The 27921-nt window shown below is 35.6% G+C and overlaps 1 protein-coding gene across 2 annotated transcripts in view; it reads left to right on the top strand.

Moving 5' to 3' along the window:
• LOC142978827 (ras-specific guanine nucleotide-releasing factor 1-like) overlaps positions 1 to 27921 on the top strand; it is a 42898-nt gene that overhangs the window by 8247 nt on the left and 6730 nt on the right. For both annotated transcript variants that reach the window (XM_076123413.1, XM_076123414.1), the window contains exons 4-19: positions 1143 to 1256; positions 1947 to 2053; positions 18014 to 18161; positions 18762 to 18881; positions 19995 to 20150; positions 20427 to 20598; positions 20973 to 21166; positions 23096 to 23221; positions 24082 to 24184; positions 24477 to 24665; positions 25042 to 25143; positions 25611 to 25862; positions 26277 to 26465; positions 27069 to 27131; positions 27421 to 27488; positions 27755 to 27830. In XM_076123413.1, coding sequence (XP_075979528.1) covers positions 1143 to 1256; positions 1947 to 2053; positions 18014 to 18161; positions 18762 to 18881; positions 19995 to 20150; positions 20427 to 20598; positions 20973 to 21166; positions 23096 to 23221; positions 24082 to 24184; positions 24477 to 24665; positions 25042 to 25143; positions 25611 to 25862; positions 26277 to 26465; positions 27069 to 27131; positions 27421 to 27488; positions 27755 to 27830 — 2179 coding nt within the window. The remainder of the gene's footprint in view (positions 1 to 1142; positions 1257 to 1946; positions 2054 to 18013; positions 18162 to 18761; positions 18882 to 19994; positions 20151 to 20426; positions 20599 to 20972; positions 21167 to 23095; positions 23222 to 24081; positions 24185 to 24476; positions 24666 to 25041; positions 25144 to 25610; positions 25863 to 26276; positions 26466 to 27068; positions 27132 to 27420; positions 27489 to 27754; positions 27831 to 27921) is intronic.

Below are 27921 nucleotides of genomic sequence, written 5' to 3' on the forward strand. Positions count from 1 at the left end.
CCGCCTCATTACGCCAAATGTAGCTTACAAATTAGGATATATGTTACAGACTTATATACTGTAGGTATTTGGTACAAGAAAGTATAGGTATCATGTTGGTACCTTTTCTTTTCATATTAGTAAAATTTAAAAGAAAAAAATGTACCATTGCTGGACACGAGTCTTCTTCGGTCTCAACTCTTTCAGTTAAATGCTTTGCAAAAGTTGGTTGCCTCCTACTAATCTGGGTGTTTAAAAGGCATTGATTACATTTGTACATAGTTAGGTTAAGAGAAAAAGCTCACACCGGTCATTAAAAGATTTCAAGATGAAACGAGTAGATAATGCATAACAGTCTAAAATGATGTGAAAACCATTCTTGACTTATATCTTTCACTATGAGAATTGTACTGTAAATACTGCAATGTACTTATATTACACTTCCCTATAAAAAAATGGCCGCCCCGTATTGAAAAATGTCATAAAAAGAAAACAATAATACATCATTTGTTAGTAATTGGAGAAATATAAAGCTACGAATCCTTTGAACAGCGAGAGCACTTTGTTGAAAGTTGTTTTGATCTCGTACATTATCATAATGTGAACATTGTGAACATTCCCGTGGGGTGTGCAGCTGTAGGAAGCGACACGTGCAACCATCCCTGAAGACTTTTCTTTGTTTTTACACATTTATATGGATTCGCTAACTTTTGAAGGATATTTCCTGCTTTTGTTGTCTACTCGTAAACCAATTTATTATTTTAAAAAATTGCCTTCACATTTTAAGGCTTTATAATCAATCTAGAATTGCTAGAAACTTCGATATCTAGAGACGGCGTATGTTCTTTATTTATCAGAAAATGGACCCGATCGATAATCAGATTGATCAATAAAGCTAAAGACTAGCATTGAACTTCATGTAAAACACTGGTATTCAGCTGCATCCGGTGAGACTGCAAGGCGACTCCAACATAGTTTGGAAAAAGGCTAAACTTATATACTAGCATTGAACTTCGATATTAACTTTACTATAAAATTTGTAATAAGTATTTTAAATCATCCTAATAATATTGTCAGCCTACCTCATACCATGCTCTATGTTAAAACTGTAAGAAACTCATGGCTTGTTATAGTCAATAAGTTAATGGTGTGTATTTGTTTAGAACATGCTGTTCTACTACGAGTCGGAGAACAACACTCGTCCGACGGGCGTGCTGCTCCTCGAGGGCTCGTACTGCGAGCGCCTCACCAAGGCACCCATGGAGAGGAACGCTTCGGTAAGTCATCATCATCTTTACTTTAAGTTCCTACTGCCATTACCTTTCCTTAAGTCATAGTATACAGCCACAATATTGCACACTATACATGCTAGATACTATACAGTATACTGTCGACAGACGGAAGCAACCCAATCAGTTGATGACTAAAATAGAGTGTCGCACTTGTGGCTGAGATATTATGTAACTCACTAAGTTATCGTCAAGAAGTATTAGTCATAATGATTTATTGGTGTGATATACTTTAACACTGTGTGGTAATTATTATTGATAATTAGACTCACTAATTTTTTATTACAACTTTTTCATTCTTGGTCGGAAGGCCATTTGGAATTGAGTAGCAAAAAAATTAAATACCGAACCCTTATTTTTTCTAAATGTGTCGGTTTTCAGGCACTCTATGTATCTTTAACAATCAGTGTATAATTATAACACATCGTATCCTTCGCATTTTTAACATAAGACAAGGATAAGCAATATAACAATTTAAAATTACAACTTTTGTGGTCTCGCTGCGTGTAAAGTCAGCAGTTTCAACGCAAATGCTTTCTAAATGTCATAGTTGATAACAAATTCATTAAATATAGTCTACGGCTATCTGAATGTATCGATACGAAAGGTGAAGGCTGCCTGAAAATAGCCTACAGTGGTATAAAGTAGTGGTAGTGTACAAGTGTTTGTTGTCAACAGTTCTGTTTCACAATATCGTACCGGCGGGAGAGTCAGCGACAATATGAGCTCCGGGCGGCCTCCGAAGTCGACTGCGTGCATTGGGTCGACGCTATACGAGAAGCCAGGTATTGTATTCATTGTTTTATTATAGTGTCACTTTTCTCATAGCTTAGATTTATATAGAGACATGCGGTTTCATTACACACTAAGCAAGAAAATAGTTATCTTACTTCTGTAGTCTACCATCAAAAAGTCGCATTAGTAGCGATATACTTTGAAAATAGCGTAGTTTGAAGGAGGAAATTCACGAGTTTGATTCCCTTAACTCTACAAACGTAAACCTACTTACTCATAGGCAAATTTAAGCCATTCAGCTGAACGGAAACAAAATGGAGTTGCTAATAGTGCTCGCTATGCAAGCATCTTTTTCCAGAAATGCTTTGTTTGAGCATTGTAACATTGTAATCTTGATCTTTAACTTAACAACACAACTGCAAACACTACTAACATCGTATTAAATAGCTATTGCTATTGGAAAAATCGTATGTCACACATGTATGCACTTTCAATCGCTTTGTAACTCGAACGCAGGTCAAAGTGAGTTTAGATCGAGTGTAGACGGGAACTAGAAAGTGCATGGAACACGACACTGTAAACAGAATGGCAAATGTACTGCAGTACTTTGCTGCAAAAGTGCTTATTTATTACTTACTTCTCTTTGGGATTTCAAACGAAATGTGATTATGTTTGTACTTGTTTAGCGTTAGTTAGTTTTGCGGAAGATTTTTCACAGAAACTTGTGCATTCATTTTTTTATTTTAGTTTTTGCTTATTGAGTTTTTTCAGTGCCGTTTGAGCTCTTAGTTTTGGATGACGTTTGGTATGATCGTGAGTTCAAGGATTACTTTTTATGCGTCCTTATTTCTATAGTGAAACAAGTCTGCCTAGTCTAGTAATTAAGCTTGTAAATGCCTAATATAATTTATTGATTTATATCGTATATTTCTACTTGTAAACTAAAACTTTTTACTTTTTTATGTAATGTATCACCCAAGTCATCTTCAACTACGTGTTGAATTGTTTACCATTTAAGAGTAACAATCTAACAGATAGAGCAATTATCAATTACTAGCTGACCCGCGCAACTTCGCTTGCGTCACGTAAGAGAGAATGGGTCATAATTTTCCCCGTTTTTGTAACATTTTTCGTTACTACTCCGCTCCTAATGGTCGTAGCGTGGTGATATATAGCCTATAGCCTTTCTCGATAAATGGGCTATCTAACAGTGAAAGTCAAATCAGACCAGTAGTTCCTGAGATTAGCGCGTTCAAACAAACAGACAATCAAACAAACAAACAAACATGCAATCTCTTCAGCTTCATAATATTAGTATAGATTATAGAGCAGTGAACGTGTAAATATTTAACGTAAGAAGAGATAGTAGCTACGTGTTTCTATCCGACAGTTTCTAGCCATCTGTGCTGTTACATGTCCGTCCCTACAAGTTGTTCGGTCATGTTTGGGACAGTTTCCAAGCAAAGCCTGTTGTCTAATCAATAGAAGTGTTATCAGAGCAGGGAATAACTGCCACAAGAGGAATGGGCATGTCATACTATTTTAACGATTTACGATGACATTTAACGCACACTGAAAACAGTATTATAATGCACTACGTGCCTCTATGGGAAGAGTGTATAAAATAAATAAAAAACATAGGTATATTACAAGTTTATCACAACAACATTTTATAACTATGGCAACTCCAATAGGCGCAGCCTGTATTACTTTTAAACTACGAGTATACTTTTTTATCAATATAAAGAAGCTGAGTTAATTAATGTTAGGTATATCGTCTCGCAATTAAAGACTTACCTTCCGATTCATCTTTATTTTCCTAGTCAAATAGAAGGTAAATCGATACTTCTACTTTTCAAAGAATAAATGAAAGCATTTCTATGTTCTTAGAAGACTACCAAGGAAAGTTAAAGAAAAAATCTTGAATAGGCAGCAAAGTATGCATTTAATTGCATTTCCTTGAATTTTCAGTGTTTAACATCTTTTCTATATACAAATAATAAGATAGTCAATGAGGCTGGGTTTATGAAAGTAAAAGAAGAAATCGCCAAAAAAAAATGTCTGTTAGAAAGCGCTAATCTCCGGAAATACTGAACGGATTTGAATGAAACTTTTTTGTTGTATAGCTATTAAGTCTAGACAACATATTACAGGCTACAATTTATTTTGAAAAACGGTGACTGACTGACATAGTGTGCTATCAACGCACAGCCCAAACCATTTGGCGGGTCGGGTTGAAATTTGGCATGCAGGTAGATGTTATGACGTAGGCATCAGCTAAGAAGGAATTTTGAGCTATTCCACCCCCAAGGAGATAAATTAAGGGGATGAAAGTTTGTATAAATCTTTTTAGATTTTGACTGATTGAACTGAAATTTATTTTTACCATCTTACATTAACAGTATTTACTACACAATACATGTAAGTTATAGGTACATTAAAATTTAAATTAACTAATTTTCACTTTTTACTACGGGTAACCTTTTCACGTGGACGAATTCGCTGGCGTCCCCTATTTATAATAAGGCTGCATACCCATCCGTGAGTGAATCAGTAAACAGTGTACATGTCACGAGAACACGCGATATGACCATTTGTGACATCCCTAATGACAATCAACCCGTCATACGAGACCTTGGCTTAAAGAATTGATTTTAGTTATGTCATGTACAGATAATTTTAATATACGTACGTGACATAACTAAATTCGTAAAACGTAATATTACGCCTGTTTTATCCGGAGGTAAGCTTAGGCGTATAAAATACACTTACGTTTCGCTATTAACAATGTTAGACCCATGTAATAGGGGGCAAGCCTATTCATACTTACCGAGCAACTCCGGGCTACAATTTAAAATTATAAAAGTTAAGAAATTACCAATAATAATCATCCGGCCTGAGAATCAAACGCCATTACTTTTTTGTAACTGTTTTTTTTTTCTAAAAAAATACACATTGTTTTACAAGTTAATCACCCTCGCCAAACTTTGACGTTTGACTTATGGCCACCAGTCGAATATGGTCAAAAAAATGACAATTTGGCTCTCCGGGAACTGAACACATTATCAGTAGCCGGATACTCTACCGACCGCGCTACGGAGACAGTTATTAAAATATATTCTGTTTTATTACTATGAACTTTCTTTCAAGGCACGTGTGTGGCTTCTGAAGGCTAAGGTTCAATGTTCGCCAAGTTGACACGCTTGGAAGTTTAGTCATAGTATTGTTATACGATTTAGTTTCACGACGACACACGCTACGTTGTTTGTACCAAGCAGTGCATTATCAACGAATGAATAAAAATATAAAGGAATTGATTAACTTATAAAGAAATTTAATTGATTCTATTTCTTTTTTGTTTTTTTTTTTAACTCATTACTGTTCCACTGCAGGGCAAGGGTCTCCTCCGAAATGAGGGAGAATTTTGTATCCATAAACAAAATTAAAAAAATAAATTGCTGTCAAATTGCTGATATCCATCTCCCAAAATAAGTCCAGTACGTTAGTCCAATTACGGATCAGAAAGTATCTTCACAAAAACTGGTGACCGAAAGCAGTAATTCTATTTGATTTTTTATTGTATAAAGATCAAAGCAAAAGCATTACAAATTTCCGCAACGGCAGGCGAATCATCAATCAGTAAATCCATTTTATTTAATCGATAACGGTCGGAATTGGAGGCAAACCCTTAAATCGGTTTCTGGACACATTTTTCCCATCAATCCCACTTACGAGTCCCGTGGGAGGCGAGGGATTGAATCTCGGCAACCGCTCCCGGCACCACACGACATATGACCCTTCGGAACTGAGCAAGGAAGGCTTTTTAATGACATTTTTACGTAAAAATATACTCTTTCTTCAATCCATGACTGTATTACGACCGTTAACCCAGTATATTTTATATACGAACCGTATTTCTGGACAGAAAAATGCTTAGATTGTTATTTTTAAAAACAAAATTAACGCAAAAAATTTTCTAAATGGTTTTATTGCAAAAATATACGAAAATTCTTGCATAAATTCCTTGTACCCGAAATTTAAATTTCAGTGTCTACATAAAAAAATGCGATTTCCATCTAATTTTGAAGGTTCGTAAAATTTACAAATATATGCCGGGGACCTTTCGATCCTGTTACTTTAAAAGTGGAACTCAATTGAAACTTTTAAACAGGCTCTACAAACATTACCTCTTGTTTCCATGGTTACCATGAGATTGGGGTCACGATGACCCTGACCCGTTTGCTGGGAGCTGCTCGGCGGGTTAAAATTTATTTTTGAATTACCTGTTACACTTTTATTACGGTACTTTTTTACCTAGTAAGCGCATTGTACAGTTATTAGAGCGTCGAGGTGGTAATGTAATAAGGAGCTTAAATTCGCATTTCTTTCTAAGATATTAAACTCTGGAGAATACTATAGTTTGGTACTAAAAAATAAAGTTTCTATTGCTGCGAATTTTGTTTTTATAGTGGAAAGATTTTCCGTAAGTTACCGACTATTTCGTGTTATGAAATAGTATGTATGTTGTTGTATGCTAATCAAGAACATACCTACCTAATTTTAAGGTTAGCGTAGTAAACATATTTTCTAGAATCGGTTCTATAGTTAAACATTAAATTTTGCAATCTGTAATTATTTTATTCATTTGCTAAAAGCGTTTGTAATCTGCGGACACAAATTAAAAACATGCACTGTACTTAATTTAAAACTCATTTTAAATTTGCGTATTAACAGAAAACACATCTCATATGCTGAGCAGATAATTAAAACTTCATTCAGCTGAAATACATTTTCAATTTCAGGTGTGTCGGTACAAGCTTCAGTATGTATAACAATGTACCTAATTGCTTGAAATTGAAGGACTACCACTGTGGCGCGGTCGGTAGTGTATGCAACTACCGTGTGAGAGGTCTCGGGTTCGAATCCTGGGTCGGGCCAAAAAGTCTTGTCTGAGATTTTCTTAGAGATTGCCCGAAGTTAGGAAGTTGACCTCCGTGCCTCTGAGAGCATGTAAAGCCGTCGGTCCTGCGCCTGACCTCTTACCGGTCGTGTCGGTTTTCCATCCCACCGGGTTATGAGAGTTAAGGAATAGAGAATGTACCTGTGTATTGTGCATACCCTTGGACACTATAAACAAAGTCCTGCATCATAGGCCAATCTCAATAAAACTGACCGCCGTAGCCGGATCGGCAGGCATTATTATGTATAACAATAAACAACATATTATAATGTGTTATATGTTTATGTAAACATAATGTTACGACCGCAACATTATTGTTCAACCGCATGGATTGATTGGCATGCTCCACAATAATTAATGTCTGCAAATTAATCCATTTCATTGTTGTTTCGTGTTACTCGTGTCATGGAATAAATAGGTAGTTTGTTGTGAATATTTTTGGTAGATTTTGTGATGTCTAAGTGGTTCAATCATTCGTTTTTCGTATAAGTGGTGGAGGATTCAATCCTAAATGATGTCTTCTCGAACTTAAGTGTGTTTTAAAAAATAATAGTCATCTCTTTCTTTGATGATAAAGAAAGAGATTGTGAAAAATAAATTGCATGTGTGAGACTGGAAGCTAGGAGTGTCAAACGTTTGACACTATTTCGATAATAAATTGAAAACCTTTGATTTCCACATAATTGTCTATAATAATATAATCACCTTAGTTTCTGATAGAGACCAAGGGTTTGAATAGAAATAAATTTTGAAAGAAAGTCATAACGATATATTTAACGTAAACATTGCAATATTTACTGCTATACAAATAAGTATTCTGGAATTGTAACAAACTAATTAACAATTCAAAATTATTATAATTGTTCGCAAATCACGCCTGAAATATGTTATATACGAGCTTATTATAAGTAATTATGCTAATAGCTAGCTAGGCTCCAACTAATTTATTTAGGTAATGTTTTATAGAACACTAGCTGACCCGCGCAACTTCGTTTGCGTGTATCCCGCTACTTCGACAAATACAGTCAACGCACCAACACATATTGGATACTAATTTTCAATTCACAATAACTTCTCTTTCCCTTAACCGCGTTTAAAATATTAAAATGTTTTTTGGTTTCTGTGACTCTTCTTTGATCGCCCCCCCTATCAGTTTTTGGAAAAAATATTTAAGTAATGTACAGATTTTTTTTTGTCTTATATGTATAGATCAAAGTCGTAGTACCTACTTTTTAATATTATTTATTTTTTATGTACCGTTTTTCTATATTTTTTGTTTTTTTTTTTATGTACTTACCTACTTTTGTTATATACATCTAACTATTATTTTCTTGTTTACTTTTTAAATTATTTACATTCTACATTTTATTACTTTTACTTATTTTTTATTTACATTTATTTTTAGAAGATTAACTTTGTCTACATTTTTTTAAATATAATATAAGGTATACATACATTTTCATTTTAACGATGAGAAAGGTTTCCCATATATTTAAAATTAAAGACTATCTACAATTAAAAACTACCTGTAGGTAGATATACATGTTATTTTTTTTTTATTTTCCTTTTATTTTTTTTCTTTACCTTTTTTATGTATTAGATTGTACTTTATTTATGTAGGTACACTATCTATTTTAATTTTTGATTTAGTACTTTTTGTATCTTTTATATTCCTTATGGACTTTTTTTTACTATTTTTTAAATAAACGCGTCCGATCGCTTCCAATTTCAAAGTTCTAATGGGGAGCCGCTGCCGCCGACGCGCTATTTATAGGGACGCTGCCCCCGCCGCCGCGGCCGGCCCGTACCGTGCCGCAATACTAATATCGTGATATCTCCTAAACTATATGTCTAAATAACACACTGTAAACTGCAAAAATAATCTAAATTAAATGCTCGTGATGATGAACTTACTTATTTTGATAAGGATATCTGTATTATTGGTTATATCACCAGTTAAACATCACCCAACGAATTAAATGTTTTTTTAATACAGAAAAGTAGTTTTTGTGACTTAAATAAAAAAGCTGGATATATGTCATCGCGGACTTTTTTGTAGAACTAATAAAGACCAATGTTTTTGCTATACATTGTTCTTACTTGTATCCAACGGTATAAGCGGCGCACGCACAAATGCAATCTTCAATTAGATTTTTTTTCTGACTTCTTGGATATAAATCGCTATAACTCAGCTAATATAGTTTCAATGTATTTCAATTATATATAAAAACCTGTCGGAGAAAATACTCTTTCTATTAGTGAAAACCGCATCAAAATCCGTTGCGTAGTTTTAAAGTTTTATGCATACGAAGGGACTACAGACAAAATGGGCGACTTTGTTTTATACTATGTAGTGATTTCAAAAGATTTTCATTTTGGTTTTGAAGTAGGGCAACGGTAAAGATTTTGGTGAAGTGTTTAATGTACCTCTACTTATGTTGAATAGCTTATCAGTTCGCAATCTCTATTCTACCTAGGCACTAAAAATATAATACGTGTTTAGATGATATATGAGAAAGACATTTGTAATCGAGATCTACACACATACATCTTGCCTAGATAAAAAAATCTAAGGATTAAATACCGTAATATGCCTTAAACAAACGCGCTACATGCATATGATTCGGACACGTGCGCCTTATCACGATTTTGCTTGTCATTTCTACCAAGTTACCAGCCCGTCGTCGTAAGTTAACTCGCAAATGTCTAACAAAAAATATCAAGATCTTTTTTCAAAACCTCTTTATCTTTTCTAAGTATGTGACCTGATAGTTTACCATTAGTTCTATCATAACCTTAAAGTCAAACAACGTAGTAATACTTAGTCTATGTAAGTAAAACATAATACAGATAGCCACTCAGGCTGCTATTCAACAAGTACCTCGTACGGCAGCGCGTCACCCTGACCTAAACATCGCCTACTTACAAAGTCCGTGACAGTACATATATACTAGTGAACTGCCTAGTATTTACATGTTTTGTTCTACTCTTTAGGAGATTAATACATTTAAAAAATATGATTGGTGTACATGGGCACAAGATGCACGTCAAATCGCGGTATCTGCAGTGTCATAATGTACAGATATCTGCCAGATAGTCTGATTCGAACATATAATAATGCCTTGTTTCCAAGCGGACGAATAGACGCTACAGAATCCATCGTTTTTATTAAGTGCAGATAAGTGTTGGATAGTCTATCCAACTATTAATCAGTTAAAGTACATGCTTGCATTAAATCACTCGTATTCTCATGACGATAGGTAATGAGAGACTTGCACCCTACAAACTTTTATTGCTACATTCATATACCTACCCACTATTTACCATTGCGGTGCGATGAATATCACCGATATGGTCTGTGTATACTCGTATCTTATTATCGCGTTCCCTCCCGACATGTCTGTCTATTGGTTAAATGACAGAGCTTTAGATGAGTTAGTAGTCCAATAATATTTATTTGTTTATCAATACGTATAAAACTCCTCCCTTACTGAGTGACTAACAGACTGATGCACAACGCGCAGCTGAAACTACTGGGGTTGTAATTTGGTAAGACGATTCTTTTAAAGTAACGTTAAGGAAGTGTAGAGGAGCACTAAGAGAGGATTTTCGGAAATTCGCCCCCGTAGGGGATAAAAACGTGTATATGAAAGATCAGCAAAAACGGAAAAAAGTCGATATAAAATTATTTGAGCCGGAACAATTTCACAATCAGCCGTAGTTCTTTTAAAATATCATCTACCTACTTACGATTTTCCTACGAAAACCTAACAAGCGTTCCTTCCCACAGCCGTAGCAGAATAATATCTTGTTGAATATTCTCTACGCTATACTAGTTGTGGGTAGTTATACTGACGTGCATATTAGAACCGTTCGATATCCTGTAACAGGTAAACGGTCTAACCTTTATGCATTTTTAAATCTTCAAAGGGAATTCTAAATGCATACAAACTGAAAACTAAGTGAAGTAATATGAGGAGACTACTTATTTCTAGCTATAACTTTGTTTGCGTCGGTTCCATGGTTTCTCCTAGGAAATATTCAGAAATTCATGCAGATCGAACTAAATATTTCATCTGAAAATGAGTTAGATACTCATATTTTATTATATTTTTATATAAATACCGTGAAGCAATGAACAGACAACAAAATAAAAACGGTGTTTTTGTTTTTTTTTACTCTTTGATTTTTTTCATATCTTATTTTATTTATTAATTCTCATTTAACTAATATTAATTAATCTCACTTAAATTAGAGTCATTCGATTCATTGTTTTCATCTTTTCATGGGTATGACTGGATAAACTTGATATACTTAGTAACCTTTCTACCTACTGAGAAGGCATCCCTATCAAGAAATGAAAAATTACCTAATGACTGCAGAGAATATAAAAAAAGCGAAAAAAAGAAAATTATAAAGAAAAATCACAAGCACTTGAATAGAAAAGTAAATGAAATATGAGAGAGATGAGAGTAGTTTCTGTTTTCCTTCATCTGTTGTACGAGTATCTGTTATAGTTTTATTAAATTGAGTACGTTTTACAAGTTACCTTGGCTCGGCTTTATATTTGCAGCGGCTTTCATTTGATTGAAGTTCTGCTATTATATTATTGTGTAATACCTACTGCAGCGGTAACATAGTTTTATATTTGTAAAAGAGCCTTATGAGTGTCGTATACAGGTAGACTATGTTAGGACTATGTCATGCATTAATTTAGTATTTTAAAAGTAACTAAGCAATATGCCTAGACTTTCCAGAAGAGCGATTCTCAGCAGCCAGTGCTACCAAAAATCGTTTTTTTTAATGTATTTACTGTTAAACTAGTTGATTGTTCATATGGCGCCCTTTAGAGGCGCTGATCAGATTTTCATACACAATTTTTCGATATTTAGCTGGTTGTCGATAGTTCTAAAGAATTGCGATACAGATCCTATATATATTATTTCTTGTTTATGCGTAAATCGAAAACAAGTACCTGCCTGCAAAATTCTCTTTGATATGCTATTTAAACCAAACCAAACAAGTGCTTTAACTCTATTAAATGAGTCTACTTATTTTACAAACTTTTATTATAAAAAAATCAAACACCTCTTCCCTTTACATTTTTAAACAATAATTCACCAATTTTTCATTCTTCTTCTCTAGAAAACCCATCAAATATTACCTAAATATAATATTTATTAACAAATCGAAACCAAAATATGAGTAGTCGTTGCGTAAAGTGACAAGGACACGTGTACTACATATGGCGGCCCTGACCCAGTCGGTGTTCAGCCCCGGCTATCCCTTGTCTTTGCGTACACACTCAAACATTAACGCTCCATTGATTTTGTACCTACCTGTTGATTAGCCCGAGATACAAGGAAGAAATTATTCAACCTTTTTATTGGGATGTTCTTGAGTCTCTTTGTGACGAGAGTATATTTGAGAGATGGTTTTTAGAACTTATCGTAATAGATGATGTGTTATTGGTTATGATTATAGAGATACATTACATATTGATTTGCAGCAGGATAAGATAATATTTGGGCGTTTAGTTTTTACTGATGAAAATGGGTGTGCAAGCTCAGACAAAGTGTGTAACTATTTCATGTCTTTGTATATTAGAAAACTGGCACATTTTCATACAAGGGAAAACTCTTTATGTGCATCTCGCAGTTTTTATATGTTGTCTCAAATGAGCTTCATTATTCTTCCTATTGTTGGTTAAACAGATAGCTCAGCAGAGAATTCATGGAGGCTGGACGACTTGCGAAGATAAATGAGAAAAAAATATCATTATTGTTTGTACAGAGCTATCATACTAAAAATGACGATATTATTTACTTACTTGGACAGGAAAATTTTACGACTTCGCGGTAACGAAACCTCGAAAACGTCCAACTTTGAACAAGCCTTATTTACCCGTGTGGCTGTTTCATAGAATTTTAATTTTATCATTGAGTCGCAAAGGCTTGCGGCCAAATAATTCAGCGGAACTTTAATAATAAAAGGCACTGAATAATTCAAAGGACCGCTGTAACTTTGGCTGGCTTCAGACTCGCCCAATCTTGGTAAGGTTCGGCGTTCGTCGGCGCTGGTCGGCGAAGGTCGGCTTCTAATGTCTTTGTACGAAGATCTTGATGCATGATTAATGCGTCTAATGCTTCCTTGTTTTAGTAATGAAGTAGTTTGTCAGTTTCGCTTTGTACAGATATTGATTTTGGTTGAACTTTCAGATAGAGGGATTAAGTTAATTCTAAGTAGCTTTAACGTACATATTTAAGCAAAGATAGCCTTTATAGTATTTTATAAAAGTTGAACTTCAGCTCTATTTTATAATTTACCTCTTGTAAAGAACGTATTTATTGTAACATCGGAATAGTTAAATATTCTGTGATATTAATATTTGATTTGTCCGGTGCAGTCACGCCTACAGTAGCTTAAATAACAGCGAATAATTATGTATTATGAACTGCGTCATTTCATTGCCCACGTCAATACAGCAGTGCTCAATGTATACTAACTACGTCGGACTGCACAAACAATGGACACTGTGATGATGCGTCGGCTAATATCCAATGTGATACACTGCTCTAATAAGCGTATGAGCTGAAACGGGAGAGTACGTTGCCATGGTGACGGGGTCGAGGCCACCTCGACATTTAATACCATCCTAATGGCTCACATCTTTATTTTAGAAAATATTTTTTATTACATTTTGCAGGACGATGCATCTTGCTTTATAAATAGACTGCTTAGTTTTTTATTGTCCTTTCGTTAACTACTGATGTAGGCGTCGAAACTTTTGCAAAGGTGGTCATTGCGCCGTAAGGAGATCTCGTGCGGCCTATGACCTTTCGAATATTTCCCTGCTATCTTGTGCGTAACTATGATAAGAAAATATTATTTATTTTCATAACTTTTTTATGCATACGGAAAAAGAAAATGTTTTCGACTTTCAGAAAGACTCTAACTTTTCGCCTGATTAAAATGTTTGATGAACTTACAAACAATTCAAAGGCAATTCAGTCATGCAAATCTTGCTTTGAAAAATGTCCAATGTCATTTATATTCGTGAACATAGATCACATAGACTCTGACGTGATAAGTCTAGGCACAAAGGGGGTACATCCAGTTCTTTTTCCACTTTTTACGATCGCTTTTACCGGCCAGCTCTTTGACTGCTCCCAGCACGTCCTTTGAGCTACATTACAAAAGAATTCTTTTACATTTTTACCGGGAAAGTGGAATATAGCATCATGTAAATATTTAAACCATTTATTGATCCATTTTCATTGTCAGTTCAATTTGCTGCACGTCAATTTCGAACTGCACTGACGTGGATTTTGTTGTCGATGTTGAACCGCTGGAGCCAATTAAATAAGTAATTAATTATTCACTCCCGTGGGGATACGTGTTATGTCATATTTTCCACAGATAGGTACAAATCATATTTATATTTCTCATATATTTCTTGGTGTGGTTTGTTTAATTAACAGCACCTGGGGCCAATCCATACTTATTTAATATTATAAATTCGAAAGTAACTCTGTCTGTCTGTCTGTCTGTCTGTCTGTCTGCTACTCAATCACGCCTAAACTACTGAACCAATTTTCTTGAAATTTGCTATGGAGATATTTTGATACCCGAGAAAGGACATAGGCTACTTTTTACCACGTGAAAATGACGCATTTCCCGGGAAAATTCAAGTGAAGTCAAGAAGTCGCGAATAATCAACAATAATGACATTGAAATAACAAAAATCCGTTGTCATGGCAACTGTTTTAATGGCGGATATGCCTTAGCGCGACTTCGTTATATTAAGAGATATAAATAATTTTGAGAATATTTTTCGTGAATAAAGCATATTTTGTTGTTAAGGAATAATTAAGCTTTATATTAATAAAAAAAATCGTGAAATAATTCAGTAGTTTTAGAGAAAACCCCACAAACGTATCATACAAAGTTTTTATTATCTTCAATGCAACATTCTTTAACGAGCTGTGTTAAACAACTGTCGGACATGTCATTCCTCATGATTGTTTCTTCCAAACTACCTTCACACAAGAACTATTGAAAAACTTTGATGAAATTTGGTAGTCAGATCCTACTAATATTATAAAACCAGACACAAAACAATTATTTGTGGATCGCACAAATAATCTATACTATTATAAAGCTAAAAATTCGTGAGCAACAGGAGCTCGTGGCTTAGTTAACAACAGCCGCGCGGATCGATCTCTGAGGTTAAGCCATGCTTGCCGAGGTTGATTTGTGGATGGGTGACCATCTTATACATATCGAGTTCCTCCGTGTTTCGGAAGGCACGTTAAATTGTGGGTCCCGGCTGTCAATTTCGAAGATCTTTGTCAGTCGTTAACAGCAGTCAGAAGCTTGAAAGTCTGACAACCAGTCTTACCGAAGGGTATCGTGTTATCCCCGGTAACTGGGTTGTGGAGGTCAGATAGGCAGTCGCTCCATGTAAAACACTGGTATTCAGCTGCATCCGGTGAGACTGGAAGCCGACTCTAACATAGTTGGAAGAAAGGCTAAGCTGATATATATTATAAAGCTAAAAATTAAGGGTCCGATTTGAAAAATTATTTCAATGTTAGATAGCCCGTTTATCGAGGAAGGCTATAGGTTATATATCATCAAGCTACGACCAATAGAAGCAGAGTACCAGTAAAAAATGTTACAAAAACGGGGAAAATTATGACCCATTCTCTCTTATGTGACGCAAGCGAAGTTGCGCGGGTCAGCTAGTATTTCATATTTTTCCAACAACGGTCCTCAATAAGCTTCGTCTAAAATTAAACTGCATCAAAGGTGATTGGTTTTGTGCCGATAATGCAAAAACGTTATATTTGAGTACTTCTAAATATTACAAATAGTAAGATGACAATAAAATCTTATTACTTATCTAGTCACGAAATACTCTATCACAGCTCCCCATTCAGGCTTAACTAGAATAAAATGAATGAATAAATAAATATCTAATAACCCACGTACAGCGGACAAACAAAAACGTCGTGGTAATTAAATCGTGTCGTACAAGCTATTCGTCAACGAGATTGTTGCCGCGATTCTACTGTTATTATTAATTAAAATGGCCGCCCGGTATTTTTGGCGCGAACTTTATACTAATGCCTCGGACGTGATGGGACATTTCGCCTAATAAATATAAATTTAGTTTGCTTTCAGGTTTGTTTACAATTCTAATGGGAATTTACGACCATTTACAGGTGGTATTGAAACAAAGCCTTAATGAAAAGTTTCCGATACCGAATGCCTACCCACCTATTTAAATTTGCAAAATACTTTTATCATGTTGTTTAGATTTAAGGGATTTTAATTTATGCTGAGAATATTTTTTTATGAGATTGATTAATTAGTAAACACACTCTCTAGCTAAGCTCGAAAACTTGCACTTGGAATGAGTTCACATCAGTAGTGCAGAAATCAAACTGACGACCGCCGAATTGTAGTTAATTACAAGGCCGCAGTCCCTAACTACCATTTAGCCACGTTTGCATGCATCAAAACAGTATATCCAAACATGCATCAGTTTTGCAGGTAATATGAGAGAAAGGCCAACACATAACGAAGTTTTGTAACTAAATTAGAAGCTTGAGCCCATACGATAACCCGACGCTGTACAATTTGAAGAGCAAAGCTAAGCTCGTTACTCGATCGATCCTAGTTTGTAATTCAATATACTCGTATCGGATGATATTTTTCCCTGAAATTTTCTACTCCACTTTCCCAGTAACTGCATTTTACCAACGTAATTTATTTGCGATGTGGATTAGCCCACACGAATTTAAATATAAGCGGTGCTAGGGAAATGGGATTTATGGTATGGAATATTGGATGCAAGAGTTTAAATTGCTGTCGTATATATCTTTTATGTAAAAATAATATTTTGCACGTATTATTCACAGATCTTTTCTTTGGCAACGTGAACGTTTCACTGATAAGTTATTATTTACACCAGAATATTTACAAGTCATAGAAGATTTTCAAACTAAAACATATTTATAATGCATACAAAATATAAATTAAAAAATATTAGTTATTTTGTAGCATTGTTTTTTATTTATATGTGGACGCGTGGAGGTAGTAAGGTCTCATGGTCATGAATTACACGTGTTTTAGGCGCTCCTAAGTATCCGTCATAGATTGCTTTAACACATAAAATCTGCAAATATAAAAAAATAAAGACATAATTTTAAAAGCATATAAAAGAAAATTCACATCAGCATATTTTATTAGCTAGCTGAACTTTAAAGCTAGAAATTGCAGTGTATTTCGTATTTTATTCGCGCATTCGGGAAATGGTACAACGGGGAAATAGTGCTCGGAAATGTCTACCCACACTCGCGCGAGCGGAACAAAATATGAAAACTAGATAAAGCGACGCTTAGGTACTGTGCGTTGACATTATGAAACTTTGTGAAATAAACTTTACTGTAGCATTTATTATATTGTGTTTTATGTAGTCGACTAATTGACTGGCTAACCTTTCAAAGTTAGTACTTAGTAATTTTTAATGGGACCTGTGTGCAATGATTTATGAATAAATCTACTCTCTCTCGAACGTTTCTCATTTGGTTTATATAAAAACAGCTCTTGAATGCTGACAGTACTTACTAATATAATAGGAACTTCTTTGTTGCTATTAAGGATAAACTGGAAAACACTTTTGAATATTATTTTGCGATGCAATCTTGAAGAACAAACGCTACTTTTTGTCACAGAAAATTCATACAAGTGGAGAGTTTGAAATAGTTTGAGAAGTGGGGAGTTTGAAATAAATCAGTTGTCTTTATCAATCTTAATGAACTTTTTTGCTTTTTTTTAAACTGTCAAAACAAGTCCCCAACCCGCACTTGGCCAGCGTGGCGGACTCAAGGCCTAACCCCTCCCTCATTACGGGAAGAGACCCTTGCCCAGCAGTGGGACAGTAATGGATTAAATTTATTTTAAACTGCAAATGTAATCCCGAAAGTTTGAAAGAAGTGATTTGTGTTCAAACAAATATTTGATGATACATTTTGTTGGCTAGCTTCAACAAGCTCCTGCTGCAGAAGGAAGAGCTGGAACAGAAGCAGCTGCACCTGCTCCAGGTGGTGGAGAGTGAGAGGACATCACGCTGGCAGTACGCGCAGCAGTGCGATGAACTCACTAATGAAGTTAAGAAGCTTAGGACTGAGGTAAGTTAATAGATAAAATAGAAAGATACATCAAACTGTTGTCTGGTTTTGATGAATGTAATGTTAGAACAATGTATTGGGAAGATTTAAACTCTTTAACTGAAAATTCAATATAAATCACTTTATTTCAGATAAAAGTCACTTGCAGGCAACTACAATCTCCGTATTCAACTGTATTTATTACTAGCTGACCCGCGCAACTTCGCTTGCGTCACCTAAGAGAATGGGTCAAAATTTTCCCCGTTTTTGTAACATTTTTCGTTGCTACTCCGCTCCTAATGACCGTAGCGTGATGTTATATAGCCTATAACCTTCCTCGATAAATGGGCTATCTAACACTGAAAGAATTTTTAAATCGGACCAGTAGTTCCTGAGATTAGCGCGTTCAAACAAACAAACAAACAAACTCTTCAGTTTTATTATATTAGTATAGATTAGTATAGATACCGAAGCATTTGCATTATTCAATGTTTTAATGGAAGTAGTAAATTGAAATGCACCTGTTTCTGAACAAAACTATGCTCGTTTGAAAACATTAAGTCCTTCCATTTGAAAGTAGTTGGTGTGTTTCTCTCGACTCAAAGATTGATTCTATCGCAGTTATGCACCTACAAGAAGGAGCACGAGGCGCCAACACGCGCCGCGTCTACCTCCAGCTCGTCTCCAAGTCACTCACCTGAAATTGACCCTGCTGAACTGAGGAAGATCAAGAAAGTTCAGGTAATATTTAATATACTTTTAGTGTGATTCCGTCTTGTCGGTAGTTTCGAGTTTCGAGAGTTGGATAAGAGTATATCATTTAAAATGTACTGCAAAAAAAGATTCTACCACGCCCGCTAGAGGCGCTGAACTGCTTGTCATCAATTTTATGAAAGCTAGCCGGTTGTCGGTTTTTGGTATAGTACTGAGATACTGTAGTTTGGTAAAATACGCCTGGTGTACGGTTAGAGGTTCGCATCTTATGCGAAAATTAAAAATAGCGCCTTTGGGTGTATACCACTGCCTTCACCTTCGAGTATAACATTTTTCAAACATGGTAGTGTGTAATGGTCGCTTTATTAGGGTAAAAAGCATAATTAATTTTCTATTCTAATTTTGTATCTTATGTAAAATAAAAAGATTTACGTACATCTAACAAAGTCTCATCTATAAATAAGCTACTTGAACAAGTAGCGATTAACATCAAGAGATAAGTATTTATAGCCGTTACGGAGCCCGTGTCCGTGAGCTATCTCGTTGTACAATGTTACTCGTACTATATAGTACACTTATACAGTCTATAATACACTCAGTTATTCATAGAAGCCTTACAGCGAGCACCGGCCACTCAATTCTTATGTCATCATCATAAATAACTTAGTAACGTGCTATTTTGTTCTTAAATATGTTATTGAATTCGTTGATAGCTCAAAAATTATTTCGATTTTCAGACATTTAATTTTACCCATTTATTTTTAGAATGTCTTGCAAAGATGGTATATTTTAAAAGAAATCATTGACTTTACTTGCCACTATAACTTGTCTTGCTTGCTTATAAACCCGACAGTTATATTTTTTTGGTAAAAATAAATTATATAAATAAAATTATTTCAACATAGATAGGATTAGGTAAGATGCCTCAGATGTCCAGCTTTTGCCCTTAATCATATCGACTGCTACTGGCTATTAGAAAGAAGCAGAAGAAGGCAGCAAGAAAGAAAGGCTGGCTTAGGACATGGTTCAAAACGCCTTGAACCGCAGTTAATGGAAAGTATAGCAAAAGAAGTGTCGCTGGGAACGTGTTAATTGTTTAACATTGGACATGATTAATTAAAAAAAATATCGTCTTGTCAGAGTTTCTTCCGCGGCTGGCTGTGCCGCCGCCGCTGGAAGCAGATCGTGGACGAGTACATCAAGAGTCCTCACGCGGAGAGCATGCGCAAGAGGAACAGCCTTGTCTTCAAGATGGTCGAGGCTGAAGAGGAATATCTTGAGCAGATGGAGATATTGGTAACTATGGAGAACATAATCACTACACAATGTTTTCATTTCAGAATTCACATTCAACAGATTTTGAACATAGTTGTATCGTAACTTACTCATATTTTAAACATATTATGACAAATTATAAACCCTGGCAGTGATGACGTCATTATTCCAAAACGAAAGCTCATCTCTAAATCGGTTTTGTGGGTTTTCATTTTTATATGTCCACAATGCCTAACTCAGTTCAAGAATATTTTGAAAACAGCGTGCTGACTGATGATTTGTTATTTTTTTCATTAGGTGACTTGCTTCCTCCGGCCATTCAAAATGGCAGCCAGCTCAAAGAAGCCTCCCTGCACCCACGAGGACGTGAACTCCATCTTCCTGAACAGTGAGACCGTGCTGTTCCTTCATCAGATCTTCTTCAAAGGTCTCACCTCGCGCATGGAGTCTTGGCCCACACTCGTCTTAGGTGAGTTTTTAAACAACACAAATTACTATTTTACTTGACTTCAATTCAGCTATTAAAATCTAATTATAATATTTTTTTCCAATATAAAGTTTTTGTCTTTTAAATCGTTTTTATGCTTGCTTTCCATATAGAGATTTGAAATTATATACAGGTTTACAATTCGATTTAAAGTTAAAGCAGTACATCGTATGTTAATATCGCTCAATATAAAAAAATGCTCTATTTCTTCACTTGTTAAAACATCAAAGCCACAATGCACTATTACTATAATATTACTAAGCTGACCCTAAATCACAAATGGCAAATACGTGACCATTTCCATCCAAGCTTAAATCGTACAAACAAGTTACACTTAGTAGTGCACTTACATACAGGAGACCTATTCGACATGCTGCTGCCGATGCTCACCATCTACCAGGAGTACGTGAGGAACCACCACTACTCGCTGCAGGTCCTCACTGAGTGCAAACAGACGCAGCCGTTTGCACAGCTCCTGGCGAGGCTGGAGAGCAAGCCGGCTTGCCAGAGCAGGAGTCTTGAGACTTTCTTGACTTATCCGATGCATCAGGTAATTTTGGTGTTTAAGTGTTTATTTGTGTCATTATTTCAGCTGTTTTCAGTTTGATTTATCATTGCAAGGAGATGTTGTTAGATGTTTGTGTTTAATTATCTAGGAGTTTAATTTCTTGAAAATTAAAATATGTGTGCTGGTTTAGCCGTAAACGTAAACAGACTTTCGTTCAAATTAAAATTATAATTTAAATTTTATTCACAGAAAATGTGGTACTTGGTGGTGGTTAACAAATATAACATGCCAATATTAAGCATACATGAGGTATAAATAATAATATTCCATCGATGGAAGTGTAAGGTCTATGTAATCGAGTGACACATTACCTATTATAATTATCTGTGTCCATGTTTTCTTAATTTATTCATCTTAGACACATATTACTCAATCAGCTCTGTAAACCTTCGCAGCTAAAGTTGCCTGTAATCTTTTAATTCTATTTTCTTCTTCTATTTAATTCCTGAAAGACATCTTCATATACATACGGTATTTCAGGTTGTAAAGTTATGTCCTTAGTACCACATGAAAAGTGTATGTGATAACGACGCAATGATTTACATTATTACCTTCGCTGGTATGAACTTACCGTCTCTTGAGATTCGGACCTGTGTAACACATTAATCATACAGGCATACAACGCGAACGTTTAAAAGTTATATTAGTTTTGTTGAAACAGTTCATGATTCATACAACTAGCTATAAAACTTTGTCACATTGCATGTCCATGTCAACATTTTACATCATGCATTTTAGCAGTATATCATTAAAATTGGAAGTGAAATAAAAGTAAGTTTTTAACTGTCGTTACATAAATTTGGGAAGTATTTGATGTCGTTTTTTAGGATTCCGTACCCAAATGGTAAAACGGGACCCTATTACTAAGTCTCCGCTGTCTGTCTGTCTGTCTGTCTCCAGGCTGTGTCTGATAAACTGTGATAACTAGAGAGCTGAAATTTTCACAAATAATGTATATTCGTTGACGCTATAGCAACAAATACAATGTTGGGGGTGTCTCCATACAATAAACGTGTTTCTTTCATATTTTTTTTATTATGATGGTACGGAACCCTTTGTGTGTGAGTCCGACTCGCAGTTGTCCGGTTTTTTGTTTCCGAGTCATCGCGTTTGGTTCATCGCTATTTAATTATTGGAATAGTTTTTCAACTTTACATTCCAGCATATTTCTTGAAGCCAAGTAGTAAAACTTTAGTCTTTAAATATCGCTTAAATTTCTTGCTGTATCATTGACGTATTTTGCGTCAGGAATACTTTTATGCGGCAAATAAAATTGAAGAGATCTTTAGTATTTATTCGTCATTAACAAGCTAACAACTCGTTAATTAGTTCATGAAAGTTGTTGATAGTTTGATACAGTAAACATCTTTATAACAAGATCATGGTTTAGTTTTAATAATAAGAAGAGTAACTAGCCTGATATCTAGACGGAAGTATACAATATTGTTGGCGTAGAGGGAGAGTAAGTATATTTTTATCAAGTTAGGGAAAACTCACATTCTACTGCAATTTGTCGTAATTTATATCACTTAAACGTCTAAAGCAAAGTCGCTTCCCACGTCTGTCCTTATATCTGTATGCTTGTATGCTTAGATCTTTAAACCTACGCGACGTATTTTATTGCAGTTTTTTTAATAGATAGGATGGTTCAAGAAGAACGTTTATGTGTAAAAGGTATAAAGGATTTTTGTCAAATAACCTTTTAAACAGGGGCAGCCGGGGCGGGCAGTTAGTGTTTCATAAAATATAACAATTTACCCCCGGTTTCTGAGATATATTAAGCGGTAGTTTATCTATTCAATATGGTAAAACCTAACCTACGTATAAACCTACGGCTAAATGTACCTCAGAAACCGGAGGTTACTGGGTCATTATCACCTTCAATGTCAAATAACTTCGTGGTGTATTCAGATTCCGCGCTACATAATAACACTACACGAGCTGCTAGCACACACGCCGCACGACCACGTGGAGCGTCGCTCGCTGCAGCACGCGCGCGCACAGCTCGAGGAACTCTCGCGGCAGATGCACGACGAGGTATACACTCTTACACATTTACCTTTATACAGGTGTAGGTGCCACATAACTGAACATTTTTTCTTCTTCTTAGAGGCCAGCCTGGAACGAATTGGTAGGCGCAACGCCAACGATTACTATTGTGCTTCGATCGCCCGAGTGTCCATTGCACTGGGTCTTCGTGATAGTACTCCAATTTGTGTTATTGTACTTGTGACTTGGCATTGGACGGGTATCGTTTAAATAACCAAATAATGGAGAATGTTAACAAATGTTGATTATTAGCACTCCATATACTCTGTTAAAAATAAAAAATACTAGTGAAAGAATTGATATGTCAATTAGTTTCCGATTTATAAGTAAAACAAGTTGAAACCGCACGGTGACGTGTGACGTCATTGTACATTACGCTAAGTCTGGCTCACACAGTCCTTTATAATAATATTTACTATTATTACACTGTAAATGTAATAAGCAGACGAAAACACATCAAAATACTGCATAAGCTATTACATCTACGGCTGCAGACTTGATATTAAGCAGGACGCGGCCCGTGCGGCGCGGTGTAATATGACGTCACGCTGTTAGCGGGACTCGACATTTCTCGAAACTTTGAATGCTTGTAAAATCAAAACTACTTGCTTGTATTTTTGACTAAAACAAAAACTAGTTTGCATGTACGTGTACAGGCTTGACTGAGTCAACATTTAAAGCGATTTGGCATACCTAGTAACATTCTCCATTTTTAGAGTGTTAATTACATAAAGATCGTGAAAACTAAAACAGTAGCAATATCTGAGGTTTTTTAAGTTTTATTTCAGCAATTAGCTTAATTAATATTACAGCAGCAATTAAACATTTTTGAATTCTTATATCTCTAGGTCAGCGAGACCGAGAATTTGAGGAAGAACTTAGCAGTGGAGCGCATGATTATTGAAGGTTGTGACATTCTGCTTGATGTCAACCAAGTCTTCATACGACAAGGTAAGATTCTTAATAAAATACGTAATAACTTTTATATGAATAAACTTGCAGGCAAAGCTAAAATCGTAAAATGGCGTCGGATTCAAAAATTCAAGACTGTCGTGTGTTTGAATCCCACTTATAGTAAACTCAATGGGTGTTTGAACTTCCTTATAAAATAAACCTGGACTTAGTTATTAATTATACATTTAAGCCTAGATTTACAAGCTAGTAATTCCTAAAAATCTACAAAAAATACTATAGTCAAAAATCATCACCATCTTACTAAGGAATTAAATTAATTTTCCCCAAGGAACTCTATCTCAAGTAGTCGGTAAAGGTCGTCGCGCATCGCTGCAGACTCGTCAAGCGTTTCTCTTCAGCAATCATCTGCTGCTAGCGACCAGGGCTACCGGTGGAAGACTCCACCTGCCTCCAGCCGGAAGATTACCACTACATGACGCCTTGCTGATCGAAGATCCTGCTAACGAGAATGATGATGGTAAGAGGCTTTTAAAGTGTGTTTCACTTTTTTAAATTTGAATAGGATTTCTTTGGAAATGAGCCAAAACGCTCAAACCACGATGAATAAAATCAAAACTATGACTATATGAGACATTTCTATGACCTATTTAGTCGTGAACAACGAGATTCTTTCACATATTTTGACTTATTTTCAAAACTCGTATGTTGTATGTAGGTAGTCTTTGACGACTTAAATAGTTAACAATAAATTAATTCGTTTTAGTGCTTATTAATATATTATAATACTAAGATAAGACAGAATAATGGATGAATACTCACTATAAATATCATAATATGTTTTTTTGCTTTGAATGTAATTTGCCGTCACCAGCAGCACTTTGTATTCATTTTAGATTCTACTTCAGTGTGCTCGTCCCCTGGCGGCGACATCTACCAGGGGAAGGACTTCAAGATACTCGTTGAAGTTAAAGGCGAAAAGATTTGTGCGCACTTGGGTAAGACTAACATTACTATTGCTATATTATTGTATGGATTTCTGTGTTCTTTATTATAAGTCTCGTGGACTTTCAAACCCCTTAGTCGCTCGCTGTCCCTGGACACTTTTCTAAAAACGTGGTCGTGTCATTTTGTGGATCTTTCCATTTCACTTTTCTATTTCTTTATCCTTTTGTCTCGTTATTAATATCTAAAAGTTTTAACATCTCGACCCCTAAAAGCTCAAATATAATCTGATCAGCAGCCCGATTATTTACAATTATCGAAAATTGACAACCGGCTAGCTATCGAAAAAATTTATATGAAAATCTGATCAGCGCCTCTAGCGGACGTCATAGAAAGTATTATTAGCAGTACATTTTATATATCAAACTTTCGATACCCGATGGTTCCAATTGTAGAAAATCGTGCTACTGATCTTTTGAGAGCCTCAGCAGGAGCTGTATTAAAAACATCTTGTTAACAGTGGCTGGTAGCATTGAAGACAAAGCAGGTTGGACGAGCGAGCTGGCTCAGTGCATGGAGTCGGCCGCTCTGACGGAGCTGCTGCGCGCGTGCGGCGCGTGCGGCGCGGCGTCAGCGTCGCTGCCGGCGTGCCGCTCCGACCGCGCGCTCTTCACCGACGACGTCGACATACGGTTCAGCCGCACGCTCAACTCCTGCAAGGTGCCGCAGATACGCTCTGCTACACCGCAACGATTGCTGCAGAGACTCACTGGTATGTAAATGTCATTTATGTTCCATATATATTTGGGTTGTATTTTAAAGTGATAACAAAAAATGGCACTTTTAAAAAAGCCTCAAAATTAATGATCTCTTTTGAGCTTTACTCATGATAAGAAATATGAAAGTAAAGTGTATAATAACTCACACTTTCCACCGAGTATATTTCAGTTAATAGTATAGAAAGTGACAAGTTTTATTATGGATCTAAGATTTTTATAAAATCTTGAATACTTGAACATAATGGTCTAAAAACTAGTCTCTGTAGCAGAGCAAGATTTTAATAAACAACAAAACGTAATTTTGCTATTTAATGATATTATAAATCATTTTACTTCTACCATGCCATCTTTCGTACCTCGCTACAGTTCCAGTTATAATGAGAAAAATAATCCCCTTTTCCTTCCAGATCTCCGCTTCTTATCAGTGGACTTCCTGAACACATTCCTGCTAACATACCGCGTGTTCACGGACGGAGTGACGGTGCTGGAGGCTCTCAAGCAAGTGTTCTACGAGCAGTCGCAGCAGGAGATGGAACTAGCTCCTCCACCTGACACCTCGGCGATCAGGAAGGCTAGTGGAGCGAGCTCGGTCTCCGGTGAGAACTGCTTTTGTTCATACAAATTTTCCATACTCCATACTGTAAAGTAGCTCTGCCTGTCTGACTGTCTGAATTGCATGAAATTTGGTACTGAGATTAATTTGATACCCGAGAAAGGACATAGGCTACTTTCTACCCCGGGAAAATAACGCATTCCCATGGGAAAATTCAGGTGGCGGACGAAATCGCGGGTTAAAGCTAATCTTCTATAAGTTTCATGTCTTGATTTTTTTTTTTCTAGATTAGATTACACAGATCAAGTAAAAAAAAGTTTCGGATAGTCCTCCTTATTTCTTGCATGACATTGAAAATTTAGTTTCGAATGGTGATTATTTCTCGAAATAATATTTGTGTTAGTATTTTTTACTGTATCCAAAAGAATAGTTCTAATACTCTGCATCGTTGACAATGGATAATTATATAAGTACTAGAAAAGTTAACTGTAAATAAATTCATCGATTATATTTAGACATTTAATTTAGTTTCAGTTTCATTCAGTAATAAAAGAAAATAACGTTTTACTTTGATTTTAAATATCATTGTTAGTTGGAAGGCAGGTTGACAAAAATATAAATAGAGAAAAAGTAAAATTAATTTCAGGATATGGATCAGAATACAGCGATCGTGACTGGCAGTCGAGATTCTGGCGGAACTCACGGAAAAGTAAGCCTTATATCCTTCACAATACAATACAACAAAATATTAGGTCGGGGAAAAAGTTTTTTCGCATTATAGTATGTATGAACTAGTAATAAAATCTCTTTGGCTTCAAGAATCACGAATGAGTACACGGTTCATTAGGTTTCTTTCAGTGAGCTCGTGAGGTACCCAAATATCGAGCTTTTTTGTGTAGAGAAAAGATTTTATTACAAGTTCATACATACGATAATGCGAAAAGACTTTCTCCGCGACCTAATATTATCACTATGTATTTAAATTAATGTAATTCTAGGTGAAGAAGATGACAAACTGTCACCATATTTGATGGCCCCGTCGCGCAGGACCTCGTCAGTCAGTAAGGTAAAGTTTATTATTTAATACCCTAACTTGATATATGATTAAGAAAGATACTTTTTCTTGTTACTGCAGCAAAATAACCGTACTCGGGCCATTTCAAACCAAGTCATGTCATTTTATCGGAGTCTCTCGCTCGCACTTACACATTGTCACATTCCTATGATTCTTTTGATTAAGACGTAGTTCGCACGTTTGTAACAGCTTGAGTATGAAATATTTTATAGTTGTTATTATAACCCAAGTATGTATTTCAAACACGCTTACCGAAGGCACCCGAGGAGGATAACAGCCATTTGACTATACCAAAAATAATGGCGACATCGTCTAGTAACGAGACACTGAAAGGTAACATTGCCTGCCTACTGAAATACAGCTTGTGAATAAGTGTCAGATTGATATCTATTGAAATTTTAGATAATGTATGTAAATGGCGGTC

This window comes from Anticarsia gemmatalis, chromosome 15 (genome assembly GCF_050436995.1).
Source record: "Anticarsia gemmatalis isolate Benzon Research Colony breed Stoneville strain chromosome 15, ilAntGemm2 primary, whole genome shotgun sequence".
Classification (NCBI taxonomy): Eukaryota; Metazoa; Arthropoda; class Insecta; order Lepidoptera; family Erebidae; genus Anticarsia; species Anticarsia gemmatalis.